Source organism: Lagopus muta, chromosome 10, assembly GCF_023343835.1.
Source record: "Lagopus muta isolate bLagMut1 chromosome 10, bLagMut1 primary, whole genome shotgun sequence".
NCBI classification, from domain to species: Eukaryota; Metazoa; Chordata; class Aves; order Galliformes; family Phasianidae; genus Lagopus; species Lagopus muta.
The window spans coordinates 462,307-484,568 of NC_064442.1; the positions used below are offsets into that span (position 1 = coordinate 462,307).

At 52.6% G+C, this 22,262-nt stretch overlaps 2 protein-coding genes across 3 annotated transcripts; both read left to right on the plus strand.

Annotated features, from left to right (window-relative positions):
* Positions 1–96: 96 nt before the first annotated feature.
* BLM (BLM RecQ like helicase) lies at positions 97–15,745 on the plus strand. 2 transcript variants are annotated; one of them, XM_048955997.1, is made up of 22 exons: positions 97–325; positions 404–906; positions 1,949–2,138; positions 2,531–2,646; positions 2,838–2,970; positions 3,392–3,492; positions 3,610–4,125; positions 4,933–5,109; positions 5,264–5,382; positions 5,663–5,776; positions 6,507–6,605; positions 6,689–6,837; positions 7,574–7,680; positions 8,368–8,528; positions 8,982–9,177; positions 9,579–9,769; positions 9,894–10,041; positions 10,389–10,588; positions 11,682–11,874; positions 12,256–12,378; positions 13,311–13,518; positions 14,681–15,745. In XM_048955997.1, the coding sequence occupies exons 1-22, from the start codon at positions 228–230 to the stop codon at positions 14,838–14,840; spliced, it is 4,002 nt and encodes a 1,333-aa protein (XP_048811954.1). In that variant the 5' UTR covers positions 97–227; the 3' UTR covers positions 14,841–15,745. The 2 variants fall into 2 exon arrangements, with proteins under 2 accessions (XP_048811954.1, XP_048811953.1); XM_048955996.1 differs by having other exon boundaries at positions 3,392–4,125.
* On the plus strand, positions 15,715–22,071 carry WDR76 (WD repeat domain 76; the record flags this gene model as incomplete). The annotated part of the gene is made up of 13 exons (XM_048956507.1): positions 15,715–16,107; positions 16,206–16,460; positions 16,566–16,658; positions 17,109–17,164; positions 17,884–18,001; positions 18,351–18,446; positions 18,539–18,582; positions 18,657–18,810; positions 19,183–19,335; positions 19,908–20,122; positions 20,360–20,512; positions 21,243–21,296; positions 21,816–22,071. Coding segments are annotated over 13 exons (2,040 nt in total), but the record flags the coding sequence as incomplete, so codon positions are not given.
* Positions 22,072–22,262: the final 191 nt, after the last annotated feature.

The following is a 22,262-nucleotide window of genomic DNA, read 5'->3' on the forward strand; positions in this document are numbered from 1 at the left end:
CGCGAGGCCGGGCGGCGCTACGGGGGGCGCCATCTTGCGGCGGCTCGGCCCCGCTCGCAGGGGGGCGCTCTCTACGCGGAAGCGGAAACGCCGTGTCGTCACTTCCGCCTCAGCTCTTCCTCCCAATGGCGGCGCGGGCGGCGTTTTGGCGCCGAATGCGAAGCGGGCGCGGGGGAAGCGGCGAGTGGGGCCGGTGAGCGCGGAGGGTCCGGAGCGGCCCGGCCGCCATGGCGGCGGTACCGCAGAACAACCTGCGGGAGCAGCTGCGGCTGCACTCGGCCCGCGGCGCCCTCAGCAAAGTGCCGCCTGCGCGCAGCCGGCCCGCGTGAGTACCGCCGGGACGGGGGCGGGAGCGCAGCCCGCCGAGCCCCGCTGAGCCGACGCCCGGCTCCGTCTCTTGCAGGGCCTTCACCTTCCGCAGGACGCACAGCCCGGCCGCCGGGCCCGCGGCGCTGCGTGACAAGGACGTGAACACCTCGCTGCGCCCCGGGGGCGTCGCCAGGCTCAAGGATCTCCGTGCGGGGCCGCCCGGTGCCCGCCTGGCGCCGCCGGGACCCGCGGGGAGCTCCGTGCCCGCCCTCGGGGCCCCGTCCGGCTCCCTGTCCGTGTCCTCGTCCTCGTCGGGCCCCGCTGCCTCCACGGGCGATGAGTGGGACGACATGGACGACTTCGACCTGTCGGGCTTCGAGAAGTTCTCCAGGCCGGCCGTGCCGATCCCGAAGGGCCCAAGGACTCCTCAGGGGCCCGCTGTGTGTGTCAGTAAGGCGCGGGGTGATGCGGGGCCCCAGGAGCACGGGGCCGAGGTGCGCTGCTCACAGGGCTCCTCACGGGGCTCTGTCATCTCTCTGGGCGATGCTGGAGCTGCTGCTGTGCTTTCGAGCAGTGGGGTGGAGGAGGCTCGTGCAGGTGAGGTTTGTGCAGGAGTACTGGAATACTTGCTTTTTGGGCAATCCTGGGCTCACGCAATGGTTGAAGTTGGAAAAGACTTCTCATCACCAAGTCCAGCCCAGCTCGTGCCCACTAACCATGCGGTTACCCAACCTGCATGCAGCTTTCAAGGCGCATCCTCACCAGATCTGAGTGCAGGGTCATTACAGGGGAAAAAAAGCAGAAACCCACAGCCAAACAGTTCTGTTATTGATACAAAAGAGATCTAAAATCAACTTACACCTGAAGGTAATACTGAGAAATATTAAACCAGAACAAGAGATCCATGTCAATTCTTTCAAAGCAAACAGAAATAAACTACAGCCAGACCTCAGTTCAGACCATGAAGTTCGTGGCTGTTGGTCAGTGTGTGTTCTTGGCCGTTCTCTGTTCCACTTGACTTCTCTGTTTTAAGTGTCCTACTTGTTATGTTTCAAAGTTTTTGATCTTTATTTGTGAAACTAATGTATTTATGCAGCTGAATAATGCTGTCACTCATCACACTGAATGGGAAAAGGAATACTGGACTGTGTTTTCCAAGACTGCCTTGTTTCCTTTTGCCCTCTGTGTGTGAAATGAAGTGTTATAGTTGAGTGGCCTCACTTAGAGGGTTCACCTCACAAGGTACCACAGTTTACCTTCCAGTTCTGGTGTAGGGGCAGTGAGGAGTCTTTACTTTTGTAACTATGCTCTTTTTATCTAGTGTACAATGTAACCACAATTTTCTATAGTTTTTTTTTTAAGGGAAATACACCTCCTACATTTGAAGAAGCTTTTTCTTTCTCTTCTGATGGGGAAACTGCAACAGTTTTGCATCGGGAAGGGTTTGTGGGTTTTTTGTTTGTTTTTAATGGAGAAGTAAAGGGGAACAGAAAGTATTTGTTTGTAAAAGTCACCAACTGCATTAAGCTATTGTTTTGAAATCTGAGAAGTAGTTTTTTCCTCTATTCAGTTGTGTTTTTGTTGATACCAGAAAGAGTTCTGAGTGTTACTCAGTAATATTAATGCACTTCTCTTTCAGCTACGAACGATGGAAGTGGCGAAAGCCAGAAGCCCAGTAATGGTGAGCAAAGCGGCCGGCTGGAACAGGGTGATGTTGGCAATGAGCTGCTGGCAGCCATGGAGCTGGAGGAGGATGATTACCTGGATGTAGTTCCACCCTCTCCAGAGGAAGAGCCGCCTTCCTTCTCCCCATCTGTAAGAAGTGTGAGGTAAAAGAGCTGCTTGGTAGAACTCTGAAGGGATGGCCAAGAAAGGCGGTTTAAAAACTGCCAGCAAGGATGTGAGCATGTCGCCTGTTAACTAGTTGCTATTAGAGCTGGCTTTGGCGGCTTGTGGCCTGACCAGGTAGCAGCCAGCAGCTGCTTCTGGAGTCTTGTGAAACGCCTCAAACGTCGGCTGTAAGAAATGGGGCTTTTTCTTTGGAGGAATTGGTGCACAGAGTGGGAACAAATTGTTTGGCCACTTTGATGCTGGGTAGGTATTGAGAAGCTTGTCTTTTGTGTGCATCTTCAATGCTCTCGTGCCTGAAGATATTTTTTCTTATGGGTGTCTGTTGATCCGGTGCATTTCTGCATTTGAATTGCTTTTATTTTATTATTAGTAATATTTTCAAAGAATCCCCTACTGGAGGAAGATCAGCAGTTAACGGCACGGAGCCTGAGCTGATGGCACCAAAGCAGCCTGCTGCTGAGGAGGACTCGAGTGCAGAGCTTGCAGGTACCTGAAATGATTTCAATGTTATGCATTAGGTTGTGGGGATGGCTTGCAGCTTCTTCCTCAGTGTTTTGCACGGCTCAGGACTTCTGTATTGCGACGTGTTCTGTCTGTTGAGAAACTGAGATCATTTTGTCGCTGTATTCCAATAAGAATTAACGTTACTCTATGCTGAAATGTGCTCCATCTGCCAGATGGAGGCTTGCATTTGGAACAGCGACTCTACAGCGTCATGGAAGAGATCTGTAAGCTGGTGGATGCCATCCCACTTCATGAGCTCATGTCTGTCTCATGTGCAAAAGAACTGCTTCAGCAGAGAGAGCTCCGGTACGTGTTAATTAGTATTATTCCTTGTTTTCCTATTGCACGTTCTGCATGAAGCAGCATCAGGCCTGCAGGTGTCTCCATTACACTGTCAGATGATGTGGAGCGACGTGTGGATCAGTTCTTCCCTGCTAAGGATCCCTTTGTTTTCATATCTGTGCTGAAGGGGCAGTGATTTTGTAATTATTGTGTTCAATTGACTTCTGGTGTTAGTCTCTTTTCCCTAAATTGGTTTGAAATGTTTTTAAAGATAGTATCATAGAACATCCAAATTGGATGCAAAATACAGTGCAACCCACCTGTTAGTATTTTGGACAGGAACAGAGAGGTGACAGCAATTCCTGTACGCTGTGGAAGGTGGTAACTCATTACTTGTCACTTAACCATTTGTTTTCCTTCTTTCTTCCCGTGCTGCCTCTTCCAGGAGAAAATTGTTAGCTGATTCCGTTGCTTTGAACACAAGTAGCATGAATGGTCCTGCAAGTTGGAAGGCGTGTGTGCAGCAAGACCCTTCCTCCCGTCCTGGTACGCCGCCGTGTGCCGGCCCTGCTCGGGCTGTGGGTTCTGTTGGCAGCACACCGAGATCCACGCACCTGCCATCCGTGCTCTCCAGGACTGTTAACTCAAGCGGTTTTTCTACAGTAAGGAACCAAACGCTTGATAACTCGGACACTTCTCATGCTTTGAAGGAAACCGACCAGGATGTCATCTGCCTAGAAGATGCAGCACTTCCTTCCCCCAAGGTGAACGGCAAAGGCAGCGCCTCTCTCAGCCGTCCCTCGGAGGCGTCATTCAATGGCAGCTGGTGTGAGAAACCTGCAGGGAGAGGCAGTGGGAACTGGTGTGTGCCCACGAGGCCCACTGCAAGCCCTGCTCTGAAAGCCCAGCACGCAGCCCCTGCTGGCGCTCCTGCGTCGGGCTGCTCAGGTGCCAACGATGCAGACCTCGATCTCGACCACTTTGATATCGATGCCTTTGATGAGGGCTGGGACGATGCTGTGGCACCCGAAGCGCCGCCTGCGGCCTGCTGGCAGCCGCTGAAGGAGGGCTCTGCCCCTCTGAGCTGCAGGCTGCTCGCTGCGGCCGCTGGCTCTGCTCCGGGCCCACGGCCCACTGCTCCCACGTCAGGATGTGGGGTCACAGCAAAGAGCGGCTCAGGTGAGTTGTGCTGATTCAGATTCTTGCCTTCCCCTTCATGTTCTCTTGCATTTCCTTTTAAGTCTAGACAGCCCAGGTAACTGACCTGCAGATGACACCGATGCCTGTTGCCTACGTGGAGATTTCTTTTGGTCTCTCTTTGCAAAGACATCATTGTGGAATCTTCTTTCTTTTTTCCCCCTCCTTGGGGTGGTGGCAGACTTGAAAACTCATTTGCTGTGCAGGTTGCAGGCTGCTGGGGAGATGGAGCTGCTAAAATTGGAAACTGGAGTGCTTCTCTGTTCTAATTAAATGATGATTCTGCAGTATTGCCATGCAATAGTTTAAGCTGCTTATACACAATATTCAAATTTGGTCACTTGTTGAAGCAAAACCCCTCAGGTGCTCAGATGTAGGTCAATATTACTGATTCTTGCAAAAACAGAGTGGTTAAAGCAGAGAAGTTTTAAGTGATGCAGGTTTTTGCTCTGCTGCATGTTTTTGAAGATACAACCACAGTGAAAGGTGCTCTGGCTGCAGCCTCCCTGGCTGGGCAGACACCTTCCTGCTTGTAACACAGACAGGGAGAACACACGCAGGTTTTCTGTGGCAGAGATGTAGTTTGGCTGTGTAAAACAGTTTCCATTCTGGTGGTGGTTTTAAATTCTGGTCGCTTGCATTTTCATTTATTTATTGTGTACAGCAACTCATGGTGTGAGTCGTAGAGGTTTAAGGAGTCGAAGCAGTAGCTAAGCAATCTGTTTTATGTTCTAAGAGATGTAGTGCAACTTGGAATTGTAACTTCACTGTGTTTTCTTTGTCTGCTAGAGCCACTGGTTCACAACCCCGCACACGAACGTTTCAGGGGGATGAAATTTTCCCATTCTGAAGAAATGTTGAAAATATTTCACAGGAAGTTTGGTTTGCACTCTTTCCGGACAAATCAGCTGGAGGCCATCAATGCTGCTCTGCTGGGAGAGGATTGTTTCATCTTAATGCCCACTGGTGTGTATCTACAAACACTGTGCAGCTTGGACTTCAGCAGTCTGATGCCGAGTTTCTTTCTGAGAATAAGAACTCCCCGCTCCTGTTCCTTCTCTGCCCTGCCCTCCTTTCTTCCCCTTATCTGGAACTTGTTGTGTTCGTTTCACTCTTACAGGTGGTGGTAAAAGTTTGTGCTACCAGTTACCAGCGTGTGTCTCTGCTGGGGTCACTGTTGTCATCTCTCCCCTGAGGTCGCTGATAATAGACCAAGTTCAGAAGCTGAAAACTTTAGATGTAAGTTCAGACAGCTTTATTTCCTTCATCACAGTGCTGAGGCTGCGCTCGGTCTGCTGGTGCTCAGGTGTTTGTGGTTGGAGGTGTGTTAAAGCACAGCGAGGATCCAAATGCTTTCTGTAATGACATTGTCAGTGCTTTCTCGTGCAGTGTTTGCCAAGCGTAGTGAATAGATGCATCTGATGGTAAACCAGGTAAAAAGTGCAGGGCTGACACCTGGAGATACTTGTTTCCATGTCTGCATATTCATGAACTGAATATTCAGAATTATTTTTTACAGATTGCTGCAACGTACCTGACTGGTGATATAACAGATGCTGATGCTTCAAAAATATACATGCAGCTGTCCAAAAAAGATCCTGTAATAAAGCTTCTGTATGTTACCCCTGAGAAGGTTTGTACTTGGTTGAACTGTAAAGTCGTGGAGGCAATAAGAGGGGATTTGCTATGAAGAGTTAAAGGGGAAACTCTGAACTTAGAGGAGACTTCTAGCAACAAACAAACAAAACAAACACGAGGTTGAAACAAATTAGGTCATTTGATGGGATTTTGTACGGATGCAACTGATGTTGTGAAGTAATTAACCAAGAATGCAATCCGAGTGTAATGTCTGTAGAATGGAAATTCTTGAAGAAAAACACCCTGTGCATCTTCAGTGTGTGAGGCCACGAGTTAGTGGCTGATTGCTGTCAGACAGCTACTAGAATCCTGAGTACTGTGGGGTAGTAGCATGGAACTGCCAAGGTAATAGATGACTGCCAGAAGGCCACCTTGTGGTTCATTTGTCTTGCCTTTAGAAGTGAGGTTGGGCCAGAGAGCATTGTAAGAGGGGGCAGTTAGTGTGCTGGATGTTGTTTTTTTTTCCTTCCGCTTTTCCTTCCTTGCCTTTTATGACAGAAGTCATTTCAAACTTGGTGGGGTCGTAGCTGTGCAGCTGCTCCTAGAGCCTGGTGGCAGTGCTGCGTCAGCCCCGCGCTGCCAGCTGGCACAGAGGTGGCTGCCAGCCCTCAGGCTTTGCCTGTGCCACAGGTGGGCTCTGCTGCACAGCCGTGGTTTCAGCAGCCTTTGGTGGGCGACGCTTTGCTGTTTCTTGTCCTTCTGATGCCCCTGCTTTCTGCTCACAGGTCTGTGCGAGCAACCGACTGCTGTCAGCCCTGGAAAACCTCTACAACCGGAAGCTCCTGGCGCGTTTTGTCATCGACGAGGCTCACTGTGTCAGCCAGGTAGAGCTTGGCTTTGGTTTTCAGAAGGGCAAAGAGCCGAGTGGGACCAGCTGAGATCTGTTTAACTCTTGTTTTTTAACTAGTGGGGCCATGATTTCCGCAAAGACTACAAACGGCTGAACATGCTCCGCAAGAAGTTTCACGCCGTCCCTATGATGGCTCTCACTGCCACTGCTAACCCAAGGGTGCAGAAGGATATTCAGAATCAGCTTGAGATGCTAAAGCCACAAGTGTAAGTTGTGCAGCAGTTTCCTGGGACAGTCTGAGCTGCAGGGCGTCTGAGTGGAAGACTGGGAAAGCGCAGAAAGCGTTGGAGGCCCATCCAGGACCCTTAGTGGCTGTATATGCTTAAATGACAAAGTGTGCGTGGAATTTAAGGCACCTTATGTACAAAATATCACCAATAGGAAACTTGCCAAACCCGCTTGATTAAGGAAACTTTAAAAGGAAAAACATCACTGACTCAATATGCAGGTGATGTTTCTGAGTGCTTTTTGTGAGAATGCTGGAAAACTCCAAGAGCTGGAAGTGCTTTGTAGTTAAAGCTGGCACTGAGATAGGTAACGAGGAGCCCTTGGGTCTGGGCCACATGGCAGCCTTTTGTTGTACATGATGGAAGAATTAAGCATTGTATCAGTGTCTGTTGTGTTGATCTTAGAAATCTGCTTTGCAATCCTGATTGGTCAGACAAGGATCTGAGTGTCTAGAAGGAAAATGAAGGCCTTGCAAATTACTGGTTAGATTTAGAGGGGTTTCTTTGATGCAGACTTCCACAGTCAGAAATTTTAGACCCAAAGTGCGGGTGACCTGAACCTCAGTGAGCACATGGAGCAATAATTCCTATGCAGATGACACAGAATTTGTGTGGCAGCTGCTTTCATGTGGGACATTGCAGTCAATAATTGGCTTGTTGAAAAGAGTCCTGCACCCATAAAACTGGAGAGCACTGATAACATGTTTTGTTTTAGGTTTACAATGAGCTTCAACAGGCATAACCTGAAATATGATGTACTGCCCAAGAAGCCAAAGAAGGTGGCAATGGATTGCTTGGAGTGGATCAAAAAATACCATCCACGTGAGTACTGAGCAGTACAGCATGCGAATGCCTTTTCAGCAGCTAACTGTAAGGCAGGAGGAGCCTTTGGGATGCTAGGAAGACAATGCTTGCCTTTTTCGAGCTATTTACACCTCCATAGGAAGAACAAATAGGAGACAGAACCGTATTGTTGGTACTGTGGATGAGATTTACAGTTAGGAGTTCCAGTGAAAATGAAAAAGGAAATTATGGAAGAGCTCTGTGTCATCCAATATCTATGCAGTTTTAATTGTTTCATTCTGTTTGTTGGCTTATCTGTGGCTCCCCTTAATTCTGCCATTGGTGAGTCTTCTCTCCCTAGGCTCTTTTTTGGAGCCCTGCATCTCCTGCTGCTGGCACTTGATGCAGCCTGGTGTGTTGCTGACTAGCTCTACATCTACCTCCTTTCTTAATAGTGTATTTTAAATCTGAAGATTGCACAGTACTGAGCAAGAATTGCTTTCCTGATTCCATGGGCATGTGCACATATGTCCCTGTAAGCCAGGAATCGGATGGGGAGAAACTAACAAAGCCATCAGATAGTAATGAAATTACTTTTCTTTATTAGGTAGATGCACATGTAGGGAAGGGTTGGTAAGTGTGATGCAGTATTGGCCTGGCAGGTAAGACTGTTACAGCTTTATTCTCTCTCACTTGCTTTATTCAAGCACTTCTTTATGTTTGCAGATGACTCTGGGATAATTTATTGCCTCTCCCGTCACGAATGTGACACAACAGCAGCCATGCTGCAGAAGGAAGGCCTTGCTGCACTTGCCTATCATGCTGGCCTCACTGACTCCAACAGAGATCTTGTGCAGAAGAAGTGGGTTAATCAAGAAGGATGCCAGGTAACAGAACTGCAACTGGGGAGGAGGAAAAAAAGCTGAGTGGAATTTGGAGCATTTTTATCACTTTTGGCCTAGTAAGAGAAAAGAGAGCTGTGTAACGGTGTTGGCAAGTCAGTCACAGGCTGTGCCAGGTCAGAACAGACCTGCCAAAAATCAGCCTTCTCATTTTCATGACAGACAAAGGCTGCAGCTCTGCACCAAGGTGCTGTGGGAGGAAGGAGCTGAGCTGTGTGAGGCTGTGCGAGCAGCTCAAGCTTGCTGAATTGCATTTTGAGACTCTGCAATCTGCAGCTTTCCTTCTGTCTCCTGAAAGGAGAGATCTGTACTATTTTCTCCCATCTGCCAGGATCCTGGTTGGCATTCTGCGTGGTTTCATAAGCCTGATAACACGTCTCCTTGGAGTGCAGCATGAATGCTTCTCTCAGCTAAATAACTGTGTTATTTCCTCTGTAGGTTATATGTGCAACCATTGCCTTTGGGATGGGAATAGATAAACCTGACGTCCGCTACGTCATCCATGCTTCCCTTCCAAAATCTATAGAAGGCTACTATCAGGAGTCAGGCAGGGCTGGGCGGGATGGTGAGATGTCCCACTGCCTGCTCTTCTACAGCTACAGCGATGTCACCAGGCTCAGGAGGCTCATTCTGAGTAAGGAACTTCTGTTTGTAACCTAAGTGGAGCAGTAGCAAAGAAACCGCTGGCTGGTTTCTGTCTCAGGCTGAGCTGTTTCCTCTCTTGGAAGTGCCACATGCAGTGTGTAGAGAAGGCAGAGCTGTGTCTTCGTGTCACTGTTTACCTGAACAGCTTTCTGTCGTGGAAGTTTTTTGTCACTTGTTCTTTTCAGTCAGAACCATTTTTCTTTATACGTGTCCACCTTCCCATGTTTGTTGTTACTGATTTTTCTCTTTTTGGTCTTTAAGCTGTGGGAGGTAAAATCTGTACTAAACTACCTGGTCTTTTTTAAGCAAGAAAGAATATAATATTTCATCTGATAACGTACAAAAAGAGGTGTAGATAAAACAAATAGAACTGGACTGATTTCATTTCAGTGGAGAAGGATGGAAACAGTCAGACGAGGCAGACCCACTTCAACAACCTGTACAGCATGGTGCACTACTGCGAGAACGTCGTCGACTGCCGCAGAATTCAGCTTCTGGCCTACTTTGGGGAGACGGACTTTAATCCTAACTTCTGCAAAGATCACCCAGAAGTTATTTGTGATAACTGCAGTAGAAAGAAGGTAAAATCACAGTTCTAAGCGTTGCACTGGTAAAAGCTCAAACGTGGCAAACAAGGCTGGCAGTAACAGCTTGCGTTGGACAGAGCCACATCAGGTCGTTTCCTAATCAAATCTCTTTTACCAGGACTACAAATCAAGAAATGTAACAGATGAAGTGAAAAGCATCATAAGATTTGTACAGCAACACTGTGGACAAATGGGAGGAATAAATGGGAATAGAAATACAGGCTCTGGGAGATACACGTTGAATATGATGGTAGACATTTTCTTGGGTAAGTACTGTTTTTCCAGGAACAGCCCCAGAATAGACTTGGTGCAGAAATCCTAAGTGTCATTAGGTCTTTGTAATACCAACAGCAGTTGAAGACAAGATATATTTGGCAAAATTATTCTTCCCTGCCAGCTATGTGGTCAGGGGATGGAAATAAATGAGACGAGAGCTTTAGTCTGTTGCAGGTTGCTGCAGTGATGACGTTAACCTACTGCAGGTGCTTGGACTTTCTGGTCCTTGCACGCTGTGCAGGCAGACTGTGGGAAAGCCTTGGGGAGTCTTCTGTGTGTTTGTAACGTGTGTGCAGGCATTCTGCTTGCTGGCCAACCCTGTGACTGCTGTTTGCAGGAGCAAAGAGCGCCAAGATCCAGTCTGGAATATTTGGGAAGGGCGCTGCCTACTCACGGCACAACGTTGAAAGGCTGTTCAGGAAGCTGGTCTTGGACAAGATCCTGGATGAAGACCTGTACATCACTGCTAATGACCAAGCTGTGGCCTACGTAGTTCTAGGAGAAAAAGCGCAGGCGGTGCTGAACGGGTTGCTGCAGGTATTTGAGAATTAGAGCTCTTGTTCTTGAACATATTGTGTTGAGCATCGTGCTACAGGCTTTGTGCAGCATGTACCCCGGGATCATCCTGACATAGTTTGTGTACCAACAAAGGTGTATGAGCTTCAGCAGATGTGGGGAACAGAATCCAACAGTCATCACAGGATTCTTACAGTAACATCGTGAGGCAGAAGATGAGTTTGAGAGGACTGGAGAGGATTAAATGCTTCTTTTCTTCCTCCTTCCACCTGATTCCGGGGCAGCCAGGGGGTGGATCTCACCACTGTCCATAAATACCTGAGGGGAGGTGCAAGGAGGACGGAGTCGGGCTGTTTTCAGCAGTGCCCAGCGCCAGGACAAGAGGCAGTGGCACAAACGAACACAGGAGGTTCTGTCTGATCCTTGGGAAGTGCTTCCTTGCCGTGCACTGGCAGAGGCTGCCCAGAGGTGCTGCAGCCTCCTCTTTGGACATCTCTGTCCAAGTGTTCACCTCAGCACCCCGCTCTGGGTGCCCCTTCTGTAGTGCAGCATGGGCCAGGTGGGCCAGAAGTCCCTGCCAGCCTCGGCCAGTTGTGACTCTGTGCTTACAATCAATACAGAAAGGGCTAGCTAAGGGAAAAAGAGGGAGAGAAAGGAACAGCGCTGCTTCCTCCTGCATTTTCTGCTCTATTTTTTCCAGCCACTGGTGCTCTCAGAAAGCAAATGCTTTTTCAAGAAGGTCATGGAACCAGTCCCAGGACTGCCTGGGGCAGCGCCTCCTGCTAGCGCTGTGTTGGTGTAAGAGAAGAGCCCTCAGCAACAGGCCTTGTGCCCCTGTTAAAGCTGGCTGTGTGCTGGGAGTGCAGGATGTTTTCCTGTGCTGTGCATTCGTCCTTTTTGAAGTTTGAGTGGTTGAGAATGGTTGCCCTGTCACCTGGACTGTAAAAAAGAAAAGATCATTTAAAAAGCGTTTTAAACTGGGTAAACAGCTTTTGGTCCATCAGAAAATGCTTTTGGTTTCCTTCCTGTTCTTCCGTGCCATTAATCTGTGTTCTGATGAGCGCTCTGCAGTAGCCCCTGCCTGATGGAATTTACTTCTGCTTCATTTTAACAGGTGGAATTTCATGAAACGGAAAATGCCAGCGCCATTAGAAAGCAAAGGGCTTCTGTGACAAAAATGTCACAGCGGGAAGAGATGGTCAAAAAATGCCTGGGGGAGCTTACAGACACCTGCAAAACTCTCGGCAAAATCTTTGATGTCCACTACTTCAATATTTTCAGTACTTCAACTCTAAAGAAAATAGCAGGTAATGGCAGCTCCTGGCTGGTCAGAACCCCCTGCAGGCAGCAGTCTGCACGTGTGGCCGTGCCCTTGGCTGCCAGCACGCCCATGGCTGTGTCAAACAGAGGGTTTGGCAGCTGAGCGCGTCCTTGGGCAGCACCTGCAGCGCAGGGTCCCACAGCTGTGGTCAAGTGTCACAGCCTGGAATCCAGGTGATTGTGCTGCAGATTTTGTAACGTTTCAGAGAAAGCTCTTGGGCACGTTTCTGTACTGAAAATCTACCAGGAAAAAAAAGAGGCTTATTTCCTAAATAAAAACAGAGCCAATTTCCTTCAGAACGTTCCGCTGTGGTGTCTGTCACCACGTGAAGGTGCTGATCAGACCTGACAACCTTGTTGTGTTGCAGAAACCTTGTCTTCTGATGCGGAGGTTTTGCTGCAGATCGATGGTGTCACAGAAGATAAACTGGAGAAATATGGTGCAGAAATCATGAAGGTGATGGACAAGTACTCTGAATGGACGACGCCAGGTATTCTCTGCGCCTCTGTGTGCATTTGCCTATTTGATTCTCTTCCTTCCTGACCTGTAGGAAGTTCCACTCAGAAGTTTCCTTGTTTTAAACTCAGTTTGCTGTTTCTTGGAGTTCAGTAACTACAGCAGGGGGCGATTGCACCTTTTCACAGCGTACAAAGATCTCTGCTGTCTTTTCACCAGTTAAATTCAGCACAGATCTGAAAGGCTGGAAAAGGAAAACAAGGAGTGAGCGTATGGCTCTCGCCTTTCCTGATGGCTGCTGGGATCTGTGTAATGTACTTGGTTACACTGAGACCCCAGGACCTTGAGGTTAAGATCCTGCACTTCCATGTATTTCTGTGTTTGGTAGCACTGCAGCCTGGCAGGCTGTCAGTAACTGTTGCCCTTTATTTCTCATAATAACCGAGGTCACAACATCCCAGTCTGCACTCACGAGCTCTCACTGAAATGTGAAGAATTTCAAAACTAGGTTGAAAGAAGACAAGTGGTGTTTTACCATCAGGTTGTGCAGCTCTTCACCTGAAACACAACGAGCAGCTCAGGGCAGCACTGAGCCACTGAACTCTGGCAACTTCACACAAGCACAGCAGGCAGCCTGTGCTGTAATGAGGGTAGCAGCCATCAGATTTGACAGTGGGGCCGTCGTGTATTCCACAATGCTTTCCAGTGCGAAGGCAGAAAGCCCAGTGGTAGCATGGGCTAATGGTTGAGACGAGCAGCCAAGTGAGTGAAAACAGGGCTGATCTCTTGTGTGTAGATGGTGGTGAGCTGAACCCAAACTGCCTTCTGGCTGTCTTTGCTTTACACCAGCCCAAGAAATGCCTCGGGCTGAGCAGGAGGAAGGGCGTGAGGAGGTGTGAAGTGCAGGGAAGGGTCGGTAGGATTAGCGTTCCATCTGGTTACCTGCCATTCATTGACTGTCTGCAGAAGATGCTGCCTGCGGGAGTGCTGATGTGGCTCCGGGGAGCGCTGGCACAGCTGGGAGTGAGGAGGAAGCAGAAGACAACGTTGTGACCTCGAGCTATTTCGGTGGCAATGCAAACCAGAGGAGGAAGAGGAAAAGGCTGCCCAACTTCGCAGAGTCCAAGAGGAAAAAGACGAGCGGCGCTGGCAGCCAGCAGTTTTATTCCAGAGGGTAATGCTGGCTGTGCTCACTGCAGCTTTTTGTCTAGGATGACGTGGTGATGATCCCAGAACTGCACTGTTAGCATGGCACGTTTTGTCAGGCTCACTGCAGGTTAGTTCATCCAGCACTGAGCTTTAAAGCTCCTCAGGTGTCATTTCTGGGCTTCTCAGTGCAGTGCAGCACCGCACGTAAGCCACGATTTCACCATTCACCTTCCCACTGCTGGAAGTCACCACATGCAGGGCAAATCAGAGGTACATTCTTAGTGCTTTTGTACTGATCACTTCTTCACTTGTAATTAGATTATGTGACTGCACTGTAATCAAACTTCAGCTTTGTTTTTTCTTAATTGGCTTGACCGTGTTCTCTGTAGGCATGTTTTTGTTCTTTATCCTGCTGATCTGCTCGTGAAGCATAACTGTAGCACTGCTGCTGTCATTGCTCTTAAATCTATGCAAACCCACGCTGCTCACAGAGCGTATGGGATCGTGCAGGAAGTGCAGTTGGTGACTTAGAGGCATGTATGAAAAATACCTGCTTGATTTTGCACTTGCTTCATTTTATGGCGTGGAGGAGCTGACAAGGGCAGCACTGAGTTGTACTGCTGTGTTCTCCAAAACACGCTGTGAGAGCCCTGCTTGGACAGTCACAGCTGACCGAAACACGCTGGCTTTTGTTAACTACCAAGTTGTAATCACCCGTGGCAGAGATGGCACAGCACACCTTGGTAGAACTGGGCGCTTGCTGCCACTGCTGCTCTTGTTGTGGGATTCCTGTTGTGCTGGCTGACCCCCTCTGGAGGGGGTCCAGGTTTTTGTGCATCTTTTTATTTGTAGGAAAGAGCCAGTTCCAACTCAGCAGGCTTTATTCCCACCCTCTCCACCTTCCCATCTACTAAAATGTAAGCTGCTACACGCAGTTGACCCCGAAATGTCACTTCATGCTGATACTCTAATTGGATTAATGGGAGTCAGGTTGCTCAGTGTCCCTGGTTCAGGCTGCCGCTCGCCCCTGGGCAGATGTCACACAGCAGCTACACTTCATTTGCATTGCAGTACAGTCATCCACAGACTTATTTAGCGTGCAGCTTACAAACGCACTGCGGTGGGGCTGGGGGCCACGAGGCCCAGAGCTCCTCTGTAACACTGCGCTTTCTCCCCAACCACCACAGGGCCAAATGCAGGCGGACACGAAGGGCGCCCGGCTCGAGGGCCGCAGCTCCTGCACACAGCTCAGCAGGGCGTGGGGCCAGGACACAGCTGGGCATCATGGCACCTCCCAGACCCAACAGCAGGCACTTCCTGCAGCCCTCCTACGCCGTGCTGCAGTGAGGGACGCAAAGCGCTGTGACGTCGTCCTGGGTTAGCAGTGTTTATTTCGGTGGATGAACCTTCTTAGATTTGTACATTTGTCAAGTCCAAAAGTTCACGTTAAATAAATATATTTTTTTTAAACTCGTGAATTTATTCAGGCTTTATTTCTACTGTAAGTTCTGTACACAGACCCATCCCAGCAGCCTGCACTAACACTGCCTGGGATCAATCAGAAGCAGTTACTGCAGCTGTGAGCCCCAAGGATGCCAACAGCTCTGTTCTTCTGCCTTGCTGGTGGTGAAAGAACTTCAGAGCTGGAGAGCTGAGGGACTCTGTGAATTTACATAGAATCATAGAATGGCCTGGGTTGAAAAGGAGCTCAGTGCTCATCCACTTCCAACCCCCTGCTGTGTGCAGGTCGCCAACCACCAGCCCAGGCTGCCCAGAGCCACATCCAGCCTGGCCTTGAATGCCTGCAGGGATGGGGCATCCACAGCCTCCTTGGGCAACCTGTTCCAGCGCCTCACCGCCCTCTGGGGGTGTTAACCTGATGTACAAAACATGGCTTGGCAGTTCTAAGTTTCAGTTTTTCTCCCCAGTGCTGGGGCTGGAACAGCTTCTGCCGTGCGCCCCACGCCGCTGTTAGCGCACTCCTCTCAGGCTCTGAGTTAGCCGCCGGTTTGCTGCGGGCCTCGGGCCGGCACCAACAGCCCGGGGCGTTCCAGGCCTTCCGGACGGCACGGCTTTCTCCACGTGCGGTGCTGCGCCGGAGGAGCCGGGGCACGGCTGCTCTGCTCACCGTTTGTCGGAGCGGGCGGTCCCAGCAGCTGACGCTGAGCAACGAGCCTGGAAGCGCTCCGATGGATTTTATACAACCCGAGGCACGTTTTGACCTCCTCCTGTCCTCCGCACTGAAGCACACCGGTGCCAAGATGGGAGCTCGGGGCGAGGCGAGAGCCTCGGGTCGTGCCGGAAGGGCCAGGACGCGGGGCAGGGAGTTACGGGTGGGTGCGGGCCGGGGATCTCGGCGGCCTTCCAGCCTTCCCGGCCCCGCGACGCAGCTGCAGGCTCTGATCACGGCGCGGCTCCCACCGCTGGACGCTGCGTTCCGGCGCCGCGCCCCGCCCCGCCGTGCGGAAGGCGCCGTGGGAGGGGCGGAGCCGCTGCGGGACGCGGGAAGGGTCGGATCCGCCCCGCCGGGAGCGCCGTGCTGATGGCGGCGGAGAGCGGGACGGGAGCGGCGGAGCGCCGGGAGTTGTCGCCGCGCTCCCAGCAGCAGATGCAGGTTGGACCGGGAGGTGGGGCGGTTCGGCTCGGCTCCCCTCGGCTCGGCTCTGCTCCCCTCCCCGCTCACTACCGCGTCTCTCCCCATTCCCCCCCCAGGAGCGCACCCCACCGCCCCCCGCCGCGACCCCCCCGGCCCCGCTGCCGGCCCCGCGCCGCTCCCCGCAGCTCCGCGTGCTGCTGACGCCGCTTCCCGCGCCGGGCCGGCGGCTGCCCCAGAAGCGGCTGTTGGGCGCCTACGATGAGGCGGCGGGAGGGGACGGGAAGCGGCGGCGCGCGGAGCCCTGCGACCCGGAGCGCGCGGACGGCGGGTCGGACGGCGACGCCGACAGCGACGGGACGGAGTTGGGACAGGTGGGTGCGGGACACCGGGACGGGCGGCGAACGGAGCCCCCAGCCCTCCCCCCCCCCCCCCCGCCGTTTCCCGCGGCGCGGACTACCGGGCCGTTCTCGCTGCAGGATGGGAGCCCGCAGCTGTCGGCGTACGAGAGGAAGCGGCTGAAGAACATCTCCGAGAACGCCAAGTTCTTCGCTGCTTTGAAGCTGCACGAGGTCGGTGCGGGTCCCGGCCGTGTGGCCGCCCGCTGGGCGCTGCGGCTCGGGCGGAGCGGCTCCGTGTGCCCGACGCCGGGATGGGGGGAGCCGCGCGGCCGGCGCTGCGCACGGGGCTGGGGGGGCCGGGAGTCTGCAGGGCTCCGGGGCGCGATGTGGATCTTCGGAATGGAGGCGGTGAAGCGCTGTGTTTTGCGCTCGTGTGCTGAGCGTCCGGCCGGTGGCGTTTGGTGTTCATGTCGCTTGGCAAGGAAGCAGCTCCGGGGCACCCAGGCAGGGTTCAGACTGGCTCTGGTGCAAGGCAGAGCACAGCCTGATATGAAAACCCTCTTTTTGTTATTTCTTACAAATAATTAGTGCTCATTGCAGCCTTTGGGTGGTTGTTTTTATAGAGCTCCGTGTTTTGTGCTCGCTGGATGTGCTTTTAACCTCTGCCTTTCTGTTCTTAAGTCAGCTGCAAGACTCCACCAAATCGCAGCTAAAGGACCATCTCACGTCACCAAGAGGTAAAGCTGCTTTGGGAGAGGTGTGGCTGCACCCCGTGCTGTGTGAGCCCTTCTCTGTGTGTGTGTCTGTGCTCAGAATGGGCAGAGCAGCCAGCAGCTCTGGAGCTCTCAGCAGCCCATGGCCCTGCTGTGTCAGTGCTGAGCTGTGGTGCTTGGCTCTGCCATCCCATGGCACGCAGTGCTGCTGTGAGCGCCCTTCTGATCGTGTGTCAGAGCGCGTTCCCTTCATTCTATTTGTCTGAAGGTGTTTCAGGTGCTTTTTGGTTTCTTTTTATTCTCCTTCCTTGAGGTACTTCTTTATTATGGCCAAAGGGAGAAGTGCAGAGTGGTGTAAGCAAAGGGCAGGGAGAGGGGAGGGGAGCAGAGGGGATGGGGGAGCAGGGAAATGCACTGCATTAAATGCAAAGTAATGGGGACTGTGATGAAAGGAGGGAGAAGATGAGCAGATCAGAGAGAGGAAGGATGAATTATAAATGAGGAGGGATGGGAGGAAAGCCGTGTCAGGATGTAGTACAAGGAAACAAATGTCATAAATCCGTGTGCGCTGCCACTGCTCTGTTCTCTGCTGTCACCGAAGGAAGGAGCGATGGCAGCGAAGGAAGGAGCGATGGCAGGGCAGTTGGGCTCAGGTGTCCGGGCTGCAGGGCTGTTTTGTAGTGTTTTGCTGAGGAATTGTGCTTATGGAGGAGCTCTGTTGCTTAGCAGTGCTGTCATTGCAGAGCGAAGCCCAAGAAGGCCGAGGGCAGCACAGTGCAGCGCAGGTCCATGCGGCTCCAGAGGATGCAGCCCCCAGAGGTCCCGCAGGTGGAGGCACCGGCGCAGGAGGAGGAAGAATATGTGAGATGGGGCTGGGGCTGGGGGGGCTGCTGGGGGACAGCTGTGTGCTGCTGAGTGCTGCCATGCTCCCTGGAAAGCCCTTCAGGCACTGTGTGGGGCTGTGCTGCTGGCGGAAGGGGAGCGCACACCCTGAGCACTGCACTGCCTGCATCTCCTCGGAGGTGGCTGATGTTTGGAGGTGGCTGATGCTCAGGGGGCCATTAATGAGGCAGTGCACCTTGGGGTGCTGCTGAGGGTCCTCAGGTGCTGCAGTCTGCATTTCTCAGCAGTCTGCAGACACGAGCAGTGTTATGCTCAGCTCTGTGCCAGTGGTTGGTGTGAGCTGTGACCCCATGTCCCCGTGTCCCAGCCCCAGGTCCCCGCTGGACCGCTGCCCATGGCCGTGGATGGGCAGGAGAAGAGCAGTGATACAGCATTGCTGGGCACCTGGCTGCGGCTGAGCGAGGTACGGCTGGCTGCCTTTGGTGGCATCTCTGGATAACATTGCTCGTGTCCTACGTGGTCTCATTCTGATGTGCATCTCTTTTCAACCCTTAGATGAACAGTAATGACACTGAAAAGCCCACGTGCGACATGAAGAGGTAATGGGGGGTGACACAGAGCCTGGTGTGGGCTCTGCTCCTCCCTGCGGTGGCTGACGTGGTGGTGTGTGCAGGTACCAGGCTGCCCTGAGCAGCATGCTGCTGCGTGAGGATGGCATCAGGAAGGTGGTGAGCAGCCGTGTGTGCTCCGTGGCCATCCACCCCTCGGAGAGCACCGTGCTGGTGGCAGCTGGTGACAAGTACGGTCACATCGGGCTCTGGGACGCTGTAAGTGTGCTTCTCTGCCCAGCAGCTCCGTGCTGGCACACTGTGAGCCATAGCATTGCCATTCCTGCTGATGGGCTCAGCTGATGGTGGTGCCACAGGAGCTGTGCTGGTGTGGGAGGCTGAGGGGAGAGGGATGCTCAGCAGTTCGGGTCCTGGGTTTGTGCTAGACTGACCAGCTTCAGCTGTGTGCAGCCTCTGCTGTAGAGGCATTTGAAATGCTCCACATAATGTAGGAGACTGCTGACCCCTGCAGCCCCTCCCACAGCACTCGGTGGTCCCACGGAGCAGCAAGCACTGCACAGCTGTGGCAATCGGTGGGAAGCACTGCAATGGCTCTTATTAAGCATCTGTTAATTGGCTTTTGTTATTCAGAGCTGTACAACCGAGGGAGGAGCGCTCGTCTTCACCCCACACAATTTCTCCATCAACTGCATGCGCTTCTCGCCCTCCCACCCCGCACAGCTGCTGTCCCTGAGCCACGACTCCCTGCGCTGCGGGGATGTCAGCAGGGCGGTGTTTGATGAGGTGGGTGCTGCCCCGTCCTGCTCCCATTGCAGCCCAGGGGTTACGTGGGGGTTGTTAACAGGGGAGGTGAACGTCCCATTTCCATGAGGTGGCTTTGACTGGTGTCAGGAAGGTGGCAGTGCTGCCCAGCCAGGTGCACTTTGGCTGGGGTGGCTGCAGCTCTGCATGGTAGAAGGAAGGAGGCTGGAAACTAAATTCAATGTGTGCCCCTTCCCAAAACCAGCGCTGCTTGAAGGTGGGGAATGAGAGCAGCTTAAAGAACAAAGCATGAGCCAGATGACTTTGCTCTTCCCAGGCTCCGAGGGAGCAAAGAGTTGTGACTGTCCAACCCATCTGCATGGAGCGGCTCCGAGAGCAGGGTGCAGGGCCAGCTGAGGTGGGGGTGGTCAATTGCCTGCTGTGGGAAAAGTGCACCATTTGAACAGAGAGGTCATGCAATGGAGAGCTGAGCTCCTCAGTCAGGTCATTGTAGAGTTTTCAGTATCCAAAAAATGCCCGCAGCGTTTTGGTGTTGTGTGTTTACTGTGTATGGTTGTATAATTTTACTTTCCTTTGCCCTCTGTGGCGCTCAGATATGCAGAAGTGAGGACAGCCTCTCCTCCTTTGATTTCCTGGAAGACGGCGCCTGCACGGCCATCGTGGGGCTCTGGGGTGGCACAGTGGCTGTGGTGGACAGGAGGACCCCGGGGACGTCACCAGAGCTCTCTGCAGACATTGGCTTCAAAGTAACGAGGACGGTGGACGTGCACCCCGTGGACAAGCAGTACTTCCTTGCTGCTGGCTCTGTGTACGTAGCTCAGAATGCACTGCTGTTGTCTGCTTGGGATGTTCCGTGGGCCTCGCTCTGATGCCTGCTGCAAGGGGCGCCATGCAGAGCAGGAGCTGTGCTGGGGGTGGTTCTCAGTGCTGCCGGATGGTCCCGGCTTTCTTGGCTCTTAGGAAACCCGTTTTTAGTCCTCAGCAGCATTTGAAATGATGGAATCTTGTTTTACAATCCCTTACCTGCTCACCTGCTGCGTTGCAGCGATGTCCGTGTCTACGACGTCCGATGGCTGCGGCGCAGTGGGAACAAAGCTGTGAGCACCCTGCATGGGCACACCAAGAGCGTGGCCTCTGCCTACTTCTCACCCATCAGCGGGCACCGCGTGGTCACGGTGTGTGCAGACGACAAGCTGAGGTGAGGCTGGGGGAGCTGAGGCCATCTGGGGGCTGAGCCTGCAGTGCCCTGGTTCCTTAGTTCCTGTCTTTGCTGCCCACCGCTGGGAGCATCCTCTGCCTCCGTCGCTTCTTCAAATGGCATTTTGCATAGGCATTCGTATTCTGATTTTGATTTTATTTTTATTTTTCTGATTTTTGTTTTCCTGAGGAAAGTTGATCAGGGAGCAGCTCTGGGCCTTTTTGGTCATTACTCAGCTTATGCTGCTGAGCCTTTTGCCCCCTTACAGCTGCTGTGTGGGGAAGGAGAGCCCAGCAGAGCTGTGCCGGTGTTCCCACCCTGGGAGCTGCTGGCAGTGCGCCTTCACCAGGGCTTTCACAGAATCACAGAATCACCCGGGTTGGAAGGGACCCCAAGGATCATGTAGTTCCAACTCCCCTGCCTAGCAGGGCCACCAAACAATGCTTTCCTTCCTTGTCCCATGCATCTTCTTGTGCCATAGTGAAATGGACAAGGAAGGGGATAGGGGAACCTGTCATTTTGCTCTGCTGTCCTCACAACAGCATTCTGGGAGGTCTGCCCTCAGTTTGTGCTCAGAGGAAATTCCCATTGCAGACTGTGGCTGGGATGTCAGTGCTCACGGCTGAGTGCTGCACTGTGTGCCTGTGGTGCTGCTCAGGTGCTCCACGAGGTGGGGCTGCCTCTTCTACCACATCTAGCACCCATCAGCACGCATTGTTTTGTTCTACAGGGTCTATGACACCAGCTCTTTATCGGCCACCTCTGCCCTGCTCAGCACTGTCAGGTATGGGGGTGGGCTCTGCTGGGTTGGTGCTGCACGGGGTCTCGCAGCCAGGAGGAGGCAGCAGCTTGTGACTTCTGCAGTGCGTTCTGTTTGAATGCTCTCTCTTTCTCTGTCCGTTTCTAACATACGAGGGGTTACTGAGCAGTGAAGGATGTGTTTCTGAGAGGTGCTGCTGCCCGCAGAGCTCTGCCAGCTGCCAGGCTTGGCCCCTTGGTGTGGGCACCACATTAGGGATGGGTGTAACTCAGGCTGCTTTGAGGCATGGAAGCATAGGATCATGAAGGTTGGAAAAAAGGCTTCTGAGACCATCAAATCCATCCGTGACCCATCAATACCCGTTCATTTCCAAGTGTCCTCTGGCTTCTTGCTCTGTTTTGTTTCTTTGTCCCTTTGCAGCCCTGTGCCAGCAATGGGAGCCAGCAGCGTGTAGGGAGCAGTGGGATGGGCTTTGGCAAACATACGGTGTAGATGGTGGTGCCTTCCTGCTGCAGTTCTGCATCTGCTCTCTCTGTTCTGCAGGCACAACAACAACACGGGCCGCTGGCTGACGCGCTTTCGTGCGGTGTGGGACCCCAAACAGGAGCAGTGCTTTGTGGTGGGCAGCATGGCACGGCCGAGGCAGATTGAGGTGTTCCAGGACACGGGGGTGCTGCTGCACACCTTCTGCAGCCCCGAGTGCCTGGGCTCCGTCTGCTCCATCAATGCATTCCACCCCACCAGGAACGTCCTCGTGGGTGGCAACTCCAGCGGTCGCCTGCACGTCTTCATGGAGTAGGGGAGGGGGGCAGGGGGGCTGTGGGGGAGCAAACTGCGGCTTATAAGTGCTTTACCTGCTTGTGGTTAGGATTCCTTTCAATAAAAAGTTTAATCTAAGGGTGGCGGCTAGCGGGGTTTGTACCAAAAGAGCTGTTTTCCCTGATGAGGAACTCAGGGGAAGGGCTGGGGCACAGCTGGGGGGCGAGTGGC